Source organism: Aptenodytes forsteri, unplaced genomic scaffold, assembly GCF_000699145.1.
Source record: "Aptenodytes forsteri isolate BGI_AS27 unplaced genomic scaffold, ASM69914v1 Scaffold390, whole genome shotgun sequence".
Taxonomy (NCBI): domain Eukaryota; kingdom Metazoa; phylum Chordata; class Aves; order Sphenisciformes; family Spheniscidae; genus Aptenodytes; species Aptenodytes forsteri.
The window spans coordinates 233,074-242,868 of record NW_008795631.1 but is presented as its reverse complement, the minus strand read 5'-3'; the positions used below and the strand labels follow the sequence as shown (position 1 = coordinate 242,868).

At 62.8% G+C, this 9,795-nt stretch overlaps 1 protein-coding gene across 1 annotated transcript in view; it reads left to right on the top strand.

Moving 5' to 3' along the window:
* The first annotated feature begins 2,336 nt into the window (after positions 1–2,336).
* OLFM2 (olfactomedin 2) overlaps positions 2,337–9,795 on the top strand; it is a 22,059-nt gene continuing 14,600 nt past the window's right edge. The window contains exons 1-5 of the mRNA XM_019472900.1: positions 2,337–2,492; positions 3,815–3,970; positions 6,007–6,226; positions 6,810–6,916; positions 8,976–9,642. Coding sequence (XP_019328445.1) covers positions 2,484–2,492; positions 3,815–3,970; positions 6,007–6,226; positions 6,810–6,916; positions 8,976–9,642 — 1,159 coding nt within the window. The 5' untranslated portion in view covers positions 2,337–2,483. The remainder of the gene's footprint in view (positions 2,493–3,814; positions 3,971–6,006; positions 6,227–6,809; positions 6,917–8,975; positions 9,643–9,795) is intronic.

Genomic DNA, 9,795 nt, shown 5'->3' with positions numbered 1-9,795 from the left:
GTGTTTAACCTAATAATACCGCCAGCAGCCGCCGCCGCCGCCTCCAGGCCCCCGAGCCGCAGTGGGCAGGCGCGGGCAGGGCTGCCCTCCACCTCCATCCCTGGGGGTTATCTGCAGGGAGGGGGCTGGATGCGGCCGCGGAGCTGCAGCTTCCCGGGATCTGGCTCTCGCCCACGGATGCCCGCCCGCACCCGGGGGCCGCTCGGGATGGACCCCAGGGTTTCCACGCCGCGTGAAGCCCAATCTGGCAAGCGGAAGAGCTCTGCCAGCCTCCAAATTGGTGGCTTTGAGCGCTGCCTGCACACGTCCTGCCTGCCACAGGCTGCTGCCTGCCATTATGCATTAGCCCTCTATAAAGTATTTATGTCCGCCTGCCGCTCAGCCACGGCCAGAAGGGTCCCGGGTAAAGGGAAATGGTTCCTTGGTGACTGCAGATGCTCTGCCCGGGTTGCTCCGGGTTTGCTTTGGGCTCTTTCATTTCAGTAGCTTTTTTTTCTTTGGGGGGGGGGGGAGAAATGAAGCTTTTGGTGCACAGGATGCTCCCAGGATCCTGGGGGTGAGAGATCGGGTGACGCCTGTGCCGGCTGCGGGTGCTCGTGCCGTGGGTGCCAGCCCCGTGTCGTGCCCGGAGCAGCTGGGAGGACCCCTCCTACCACGGGGACCCCAATTTCGGTGGGTAGGAGCGCACAACGCATTAAGTCTTTCCCAACATGTATATCTGATAATGTTCATCACCATTAATTACCTGCCATAAGCGGCGACCGGCTGGCACGGTGCCGTCCGCCAGCACGACGCCGTCCGCCGGCGCCTGCCTAAGGACTCGTTATCCTGCGATGTGGCTCGTCACCAGCCGGGGCTGCTGAGGGCTCCCGGCCCCCGCGCCGACCGGGCTCCATCTCCGCTGCCTTGGAGCTGGGCTGAATAAATCCTCTATTTACCTCCCCCTGCGATAACTCAGGAATTTACTCGGTTAAGGGCGAGTTTTACACTGCCGTCAGTTAATTTATTCTGGTTGCACTGGAGGTTAGAGAACGGTGTTTAGCCACCGCCGTGTCCAATAAATCCCTTCCGATGTGAAACATGAAGTTAAAACCGCTGCGTGTAAAGTAAAGTAGCGTCCCTGGCTTGTTACAGGGAACGGGTCATTTATCTTCGCCTGGCTCAGTGCAGAAGGCGCTTGGAGAGCGATGAACTTGCTCTTGATTTTCATAATTAATAATTATGAATTACCCATGAAATGCTAAATGGCCCAGCGCAAAAACGCTGGCTTATGGCATGAATAAATCAGGCAAAGGGGGGGTGCTGGATGTTTCTCTGCTCGGTTTTCGTGGCGAGTGCGGTGGGACCCAGCCAAAAATTGCGGGCAGTGGGAGCCTGCAGCGGTCACCCCCATCCTCGGCTGTGTTGGGAGACCAAAAGCAAAACCCCGAGCCTGGATCTGCTTGGAAAAGCCGCAGCTGGATGCAAAAATGGGCCTCCTGAGGGTGGCGGGGCTGGTGGGATGCTTGGCCGGCCGGGGATGCCCGGGTACCCACCTGGGCAGGGGGATGGGCTGGTATTTCCCCACCGCTGGCGAAGGGACCCGAAATTCAAAGGGAAGGAATTAGCAATTTGTACTCGGAGCTCCGCTCCCCTCCAGGGGCGAGACGGCCGCGGCGGAGGAAATTTCTGCCTCATCACCTCTATTAGTGGGAAATAACACCGGGCTGGGTCTGCGGGAGGAAGAGGAGGGACGCGGAGCTGGCCGGTGGGAGATGATGAAGGGCGTTTCCTCATCATTCCCTCCCATCCCGCTGTCATTTCGTGGCCGGCCCGGGAGCGCGGGACCCGCCGGGAAGCTTAAACCTTCGTATTTGGAGCAGATCGACGCGGCGAAATGAGTCTTGGAGAGGGGAAAAAAATATTAAATGACCTGGATAAAAACCTAAAAGGAGGGGAAAAAAATGCAAAGCGGCTTGGATCCACCGGGATGAGAACGGGTTTTGGAGGAGCTGCGTGGGAGGTGGCAGCGGGCAGGGCAGGATTGCGGGGCTGCGCTGTGGTGGGATGCCCTCGGTACCGGGCTTTGCCGGCACCGCGGGGGGACGGTGACGGTTCAGGAAGAGTTTGGTGGGCTCATCCTGCCGCCGGGACGTTGCTCCCTTGCTGGCTTGTCCCCAGCCAGGTGACGGCGAGAGGGAAGGATGCTCCGGCGTCTCGCCAAGGCGATGCCGCGCTGCCAGCCCTGCCCCGGCCCCTGCTGTTTTGGGGAAGCCTGGGCACGCGTGGGGAGCCTGGCGCGGCGGGGCGAGCGGCTCTGGCATCCTTCGGGGCCCTGACATCTCCCCTCCTCTCTCCTGCAGACCCTCTTCCAGAGCCCCGACGAGGGCTGGCAGGTTTACACCTCGGCGCAAGCCCCCGACGGCAAATGCCTCTGCACGGCCGTCATCCCCGTCCAGGGCACTTGCTCCCGTGACCTGCGCAGCCACCAGCTCCGCCAGCTCATGGAGAAGGTGAGCGTTGGCCGGCCCGGCGCTAAATCGGCGTTACCGGACGAGCCTGCTAACGTAGTAGTTAATTTGTGGGTGGGAGGATACACAGCCTTGCCCAGTAGCACGGGCCTCCGTGGTGGGGGACCCCTTTCCAGCGTGGGTGCACCCCACGGCAGGGCGTGACAGGCTCGTCCCTTCCCTTGGCACACGCGGTAGCCACGTCCCGGCGAGGACACCTGCAGCTCCTTTCCTCCCTGCGTAACATCGCTGTGCAAAGAGCTGCTGTTTGCCGGTACGAGCATCCTTCACCCTCCCGCATCCCGCTTCAAAGAGGAGCGTTCGCATCCTCCCGCGGGGCCATTAGGTTTGCCGGAAGGGTGTCACCCCGCCGCCAGGCATCCGTGGTGCCACCAGCACGTTGGCGATGCCCTTGCCGCACGAACCGAGCCCGCCACGTGGCCGCGGAGTTGAAATCAGCCCGGAGATAAATCCCAAGCATGCTTTAGCCTGCAGCCCCAAGAGCCAAACGACGCTTAACGGAGCCCGGGTGGTTTCCCCGTGCGGAACGGGGGACGCGTGGTTTCCCACGGAGGGTTCCACGCTCCCGGCCCCTTCCCCGTGGGCTCTGCGGAAATGCTGGCAGAAGCCGTTAACCTTCCCCTCCCCGTGGCGGGCAGCCGTCTGCCTCAGCAGAGCTCATTTAATTTCTCCCTGTTTTTCACATGTCCGGGCACATCGCAAACCCGATTAAACTTTTAATATAACGTGCTGCAAAAACGCCTCTTAAGCAGCTCCCTTCCGAGGAGGCGGCGGCACCGTAAATACCAGCGGGGCTGGTGCTAATAAATAAATAACCGTTTGAGGAACATGGCCACGCTCGCGTCATTTGAAAGCGTGGAAATAAAATAACTTTGCCGGCTGCGGCAGATGAAATTAAAGAATGAAAGCTCATAGAGCGGGCTGGGAAATGTGCGCTCGGGTGGTTTAAAAAAACCAAATAACAGCTGAAGCAGGATGAGTAAAACGCATTATTTTATATGTTAAAGCTGCAGGGGGAAGAGTTTTCTCGCAAGCTTTTACATAAACGCCGGCGCGGTGGAGCGGGGAGCTGCTTATCCTGCGGCTCCCTGGGGACAGGGACGCCGGGATGGGGTCTCCCCTGGTGTCCCCACCAGCACCCGGTGGCCTTGAGCTGGTCCTGGGGGTTGCTCTCCCTTCCCCATCCCCTCTCTGCCTCCGCACCCCAAATTTCCCCGGCTCAAGCCTCTTCGTTAGCAGCAGAGATGGGGCAGGGGGGGGGCCGCGTTAATTAGACCGAGGGCTTTATCACACCCGCCACGCAGGTGCAGAACATCTCCCAGTCGATGGAGGTGCTGGACCTCCGGACCTACCGGGACCTCCAGTACGTGCGCAACACCGAGACCCTGATGAAGGGCTTGGACTCCAGGCTGAAGGTGGCTGCTGAGAGCCAGAAGAGCCTCAACGCCAAGAGCTTCCAGGTGAGCCCACGCCTCCCCGACGCCTCTCGTGCCCCGTGGGACCAGCTGCCGGGTTTGGCAGCCCTCCCCGAGCCCGCGGTGCCGCGTGATGCCACGACGCGGGTGGGCACCCTGGGAAGGGTCCTGCTTTCGGCGGTCTGGGTGACCGAGCATCTCCGCGGTGGTCCCAGAGCCGAGCATCCCCGCAGTGGTGCGGGTGGCCGAGCAGCCCTGCGGTGGTCCCGGAGCCGAGCATCCCTGTGGCGGTCCGGGTGGCCGAGCATCCCTGTGGTAGTCCAGGGGCTGAGCATTCCTGTGTCACCTGAAAGTGCAGGGTGGGTGCGGTGCAGGAGCAGGAGAGGGTGCCCAGCCGCGGTGGGCGCGCAGACAAAGGCGCAGGGCAAACCGACCCGGGGCCGCATCCTGCCGCCTCCCCGGGTGCCGCAGCGGGAGCTGTGACGGGACAGCGGAGATGGCCAATTCCCAGCCCATCTGGCTGCGAATCGACACCTTTAATTAAACAAAACACGGCTCTTCCCCGGCAAAGCCACGATTTCCACCTGACAGGTGGCAGCCGCCAGCGCCGTGCGCTGATCGATGCAGCCTTGCAAGTCAATGCTGCCCGTGCTGCAGCGGCTCTGCACCCTCAAGAAATCCCATTACCTGGCCCCGCGCCCCCCCCCGCCGGGGCACTGGTTTATTTTGGGAGCCTCAAGGCTTCATCCTGACAGCTAAAGAGCGTTTCTGTCTCGGAAACGGCTGGTTTTTGGCACTGAAACGGGCCGGAGGATGCTCGGGCGGACGCTGGGCGCTGACAGTTGCGGAGACGAGACATTGATTAAACATCTGAGCTGCAGCAAATGTCTCGGCTGGTTTAATCACAGCAGGAGGTGCTGAGCCCCGCGACCGGGATGCAATCCCACCGAGACGTGGGAACGTTGGCCCGGTAATGCCACCCTGAAATGAAAGGCGAGGAGGGAGGAAGGGTGCTGGTGAGCTGGGCTTGTTCCCAGGAAAACCCGCTGAGCCGTGGGACGGCGAGCGGGGCCGGGGCCTTGGAGAGGGACATTGGTGCTGGCTGTGGATTTACAGCGTCCTTGAGCGAAGGAGACTTGGCGGAGTGACTTGCAGCCAGGGCCAGCTCGCTGCCGTGCTTCCCCCGCACCGCTTCCCTGCCGTGCCCGTGTGGCGGTTGGCACAAGCCTGGTAGGATCACGCATGGCTCCCAGGGCCCGGGCATCCCTGCAGGGCTCCCAGGGCCTGGGCATCCCTGCGGGGCTCCCAGGGCCCGGGCATCCCTGTGGCAATCCCGGAGCTGAGCATCCCTGCGGCACGCAGGCTGCTGGGTGCACACGCACCCGTTGCCTGGAGCCATCACCCATCGCCGGCGTGCTCTCCCCACCCCGTACTTGCACCCCGTTCCCGCGCTGGCTGTCGGGGACCTGCTCAGCCTTTGCCTGCCAGACTGAAGCCTTTGCCTGGGTGCTTCCAGGCCAAGGTCAAAACGCCTCTTAACCTTCTCCTTGTGCTAAAATAAACGGAGATTTTAAAACCCTGGCCCTGGCATATAACTCTGCCCCGTTGCTCTTATTCCCCCAGCGCTGTCGCTGCACCTTCCTGCATCCCTCCTGCGTAGAGCATCGCTCCGCGCCCAGCCACCCCCGCCGCTCCTGGCTGGCTGGGGAAGGGGGGGGCCGTCACCCCAGCGCTCCCGCAGTGGGGCCGGATCCTGCCTGCTTCCCGCGCCGCAGAGCGAGGCGACAGCATCGGCTGCGGGTGATTCATTAGCTACCGTTCCCCAAGCGCTTGGAAGGTGCAAAGCCTTGTAATTGTTATTAATTGCCAACCCAGGGAATAGGGCTCGTCTCTGGTGTGTTAACTAGGCCACGCTCTTCGATCGGTGCCGCTGTGCTGGAAAGCTCCTCGCTACCCCCGGAGGGATGGACAGAAGGACAGCAGGCGCGAGGGCAAGCACCACCAGCCTCCAGGCGGGGGCTTAATTTAAGGGGGGGTGTGGGGTGTGGGTTTTTTTTTTTCCCCTTGCACCCCTTAAACAGGAGCTCAAGGACAAGATGACGGAGCTGCTGCCTCTGATGCCCGTCCTGGATCAGTACAAGTCGGACACGAGGCTGATCGTGCACCTGAAGGAGGAGGTGAGGAACCTCTCCGGGAGTTTGCTGGCCATCCAGGAGGAGATGGGTGCCTACGACTACGAGGAGCTGCAGCAGCGGGTGCTGATGCTGGAGGCGCGGCTGCACGCCTGCATGCAAAAACTGGGTACGATGCCCACCCCCCCCCCCCCCCCCGCCACCTCGGCTCTGGTGTGGGTGGGCACCCGGGTCCCCCGCTCACAGCAGCGTCCCTGCACACGCAGGGAAGCCCAGGGTCCCTCTCGGTGCAGGCAGGGCAGGCAGCCAATGCTGCCAGCTTCCCGTTTCAGAGAGCCCGAGCCGCCGCTGCTGCCTGCCGCTGCCGTGCGCTCTGCCCACGTGCTGGGCCTCCTCTTTTGCTGCACTGCCGATATCTTCAGAATAATAATAATACCAGCAGCCCAGCATCCTCCAGTATGTGCCGACAGGGTGTTTGCTGGTGCGGCCGGGACCCGGGACCCGTGCAGGAGCCGCTGTTCCTTGCTCAGGGCATAGCTGCCGGAACCCAGCGGTGCCTTTTCCTTAAGCATCTCCCATCCTGCTGCCCTGTCCCCCATCCCTCGAGACTCTTTGGGGGGGTCCCTGGGGTGAAGGGGAGCCCTGGTTCCTCCCCGCTCGGTGCGTGATGCCCACGGGACCGGAGGGAGCTGGGCAGCGTCGTGGTCCTGGATGCCCACCCCTGCCTCCGAACTCTTTTTCCCCCCTCCCAGGCTGCGGGAAGCTGACGGGCGTCAGCAATCCCATCACCATCCGAGCATCAGGCTCCCGCTTCGGGTCGTGGATGACCGACACGATGACGCCCAGCACCGACAGCCGGGTGAGTGGCGCAGGCACCCATGGGGATGGGGGCGGGGGGGCAGCCCTGCCTGGGCTTTCGGTGGCTCCTGCGTGGCTCTTTCCTGGGTGTTTTTCCCCAAAACCCTCCCAGGCCCAAGCAGAGGAGAATTTTGCAGGTGGGCAGCTCCTCTCTTGGCAGGCCCGGCTCTGAATTTTTGCAAAACCCCAGCACTCCTCGGGCACCGTGTCCCCTGCAACCCGCCTGGCTCGTGCTGCCGTGTCCTTCCTGGCTGTGCCTCCACGGGGGCATGTCCCTGGGGTGCACGCTCCCTGGGGTGCACGCTGCCCGTGCACGCTGCCAGGGGTCCCTGCATCTTCGTGCATGCTCCCTGGGGTGCACGCTGCCTGTGCACGCTGCCTGTGCATGCTTCCTGGGGTCCAGGCACCTTGGTGCATGCTCCCTGGGGTGCATGCTGCCCGTGCACACTGCCAGGGGTCCCTGCACCTTGGTGCATGCTCCCTGGGGTGCACACTGCCCGTGCACGCTGCTAGGAGTCCATGCACCAAGGTGCATGCTCTCTGGGGTGCACGCTGCTAGGAGTCCATGCACCAAGGTGCATGCTCTCTGGGGTGCACGCTGCTAGGAGTCCATGCACCAAGGTGCATGCTCTCTGGGGTGCACGCTGCTAGGAGTCCATGCACCAAGGTGCATGCTCTCGCCCGTGCATGCTGCCAGGGTTCCATGCACCAAGGTGCATGCTCTCTGGGGTGCACGCTGCCCGTGCACGCTGCCTGGGGTCCCTGCATCTTGGTGCAAGCTGCCCGTGCACACTGCCAGGGGTCCCTGCACCTTGGTGCACACTGCCCATGCACGCTGCTAGGAGTCCATGCACCAAGGTGCATGCTCTCTGGGGTGCACGCTGCCTGGGGTGCACGCTGCCCGTGCACGCTGCCAGGGGTCCCTGCACCTTGGTGCGTGCTCCCTGGGTTGCACACTGCCGGTGCACGCTGCCTGGGGTCCATGCACCAAGGTGCGTGCTCTCTGGGGTGCACGCTGCCTGGGGTCCATGCACCAAGGTGCGTGCTCTCTGGGGTGCACGCTGCCCGTGCACGCTGCCTGGGGTCCATGCATCTTGGTGCATGCTCCCTGGAGTGCGCGCTGCCCGTGCACGCTGCTAGGAGTCCATGCACCAAGGTGCGTGCTCTCTGGGGTGCACGCTGCCTGGGGTCCATGCACCAAGGTGCGTGCTCTTCTTGGTGCAAGCTGCCCATGCACACTGCCAGGGGTCCCTGCACCTTGGTGCATGCTCCCTGGGGTGCACGCTGCCCGTGTACGCTGCTAGGAGTCCCTGCACCAAGGTGCACAGTGCCTGGGGTGCACGCTTCCTGGGGTCCATGTACCTCGGTGCACGCTGCCTGGGGTGCACGCTGCCTGGGGTCCATGCATCTTGGTGTGTGCTCCCTGGGTTGCACGCTGCCTGTGCATGCTGCCAGGGGTCCCTGCACCTCGGTGCATGCTCCTCGGGTTACACGCTGTCCGTGCACACTGCCTGGGGTCCATGCACCTTGGTGCACGCTTCCCGTGCACGCTGCCCGGGGTGTCCGCATCTCGGCGCACGCTCTCCGGAGCGCACGCCGCCCGTGCACCCGGGCTGCACGCTGCCTGGGGTGCCCGCGCCCGGGTGCCCCCTCACCGGGGCGCAAACCCTCTGCTCCGCTGCGCGTGGGGCACGTGCTGCCGCTGCGGAGCTCTGCCAAGTGCTAATGAAGGAAACTGGGCTGCCGCGGTGGGAGGCTGGGCAGGAGCTTCCTCGGAGTTTCTGCAGGCGGGGAACTCAATCACGCTGGGTGTTTCTAAGGAAGCGCACCCTCTTATTAAAAATTAGCCAAGCATTTGATCTTCAGAAAGAGCAGAAAACATGTTTAAAGGGGGAAGCCAGAAACATTTTCTGTCCCGGCACGTGGTAGCAGTGTAAATGGCTGCACGTGCTGGGGGCGGCGCGCAGGACATGGGTCACGTCCGTCTGTCCTGGGAGGCAATCTTGACGGGGGGGGGGGGGGGGTTTTGGCCGGGCACCCCTAACCTGAGCCCGCTGCAGGTGTGGTACATGGACGGTTACTACAAGGGCCGCCGGGTCTTGGAGTTTCGGACCTTGAACGACTTCGTGACGGGACAGAACTTCGTGCAGCATCTCCTGCCGCATCCCTGGGCCGGCACCGGCCACGTGGTCTTCAACGGCTCCCTCTACTACAACAAATACCAGAGTAACATCGCGGTGAAGTACCACTTTCGCTCCCGCAGCGTGCTGGTGCAGCGCAGCCTTGCCGGCGCCGGCTACAACAACACCTTCCCTTATTCTTGGGGTGGTTTCTCCGACATCGACTTCATGGTGGACGAGAGTGGGCTGTGGGCCGTCTACACCACCAACCAAAACGCCGGCAACATCGTGGTGAGCCGGGTGGACCCCCAGACGCTGGAGGTCCTGCGGAGCTGGGACACGGGTTACCCCAAACGAAGCGCCGGAGAGTCCTTCATGATCTGCGGCACGCTCTACGTCACCAACTCCCACCTTGCCGGCGCCAAGATCTATTTTGCCTACTACACAAACACTTCCAGCTACGAATACACGGATATTCCCTTCCACAACCAGTATTCCCACATATCCATGCTGGACTACAACCCGCGGGAGAGGGTGCTCTACACCTGGAACAACGGCCACCAGGTCATCTACAATGTCACGCTCTTCCACGTCATAAAGACGTCGGGTGAGCGGGGGGGGGCTCTCCCCCCCCCCCCCCCCCGCGCCGGACTCCTCTGCTCTCCGTCCCTGGCTCTTTATTTTTCTACACTTCAGCCTCAGCCATTCGCTCTAGGGGATGGAGGGAGCCTTCCTCCTCCTCCTCCTCCTCCTCCTCCTC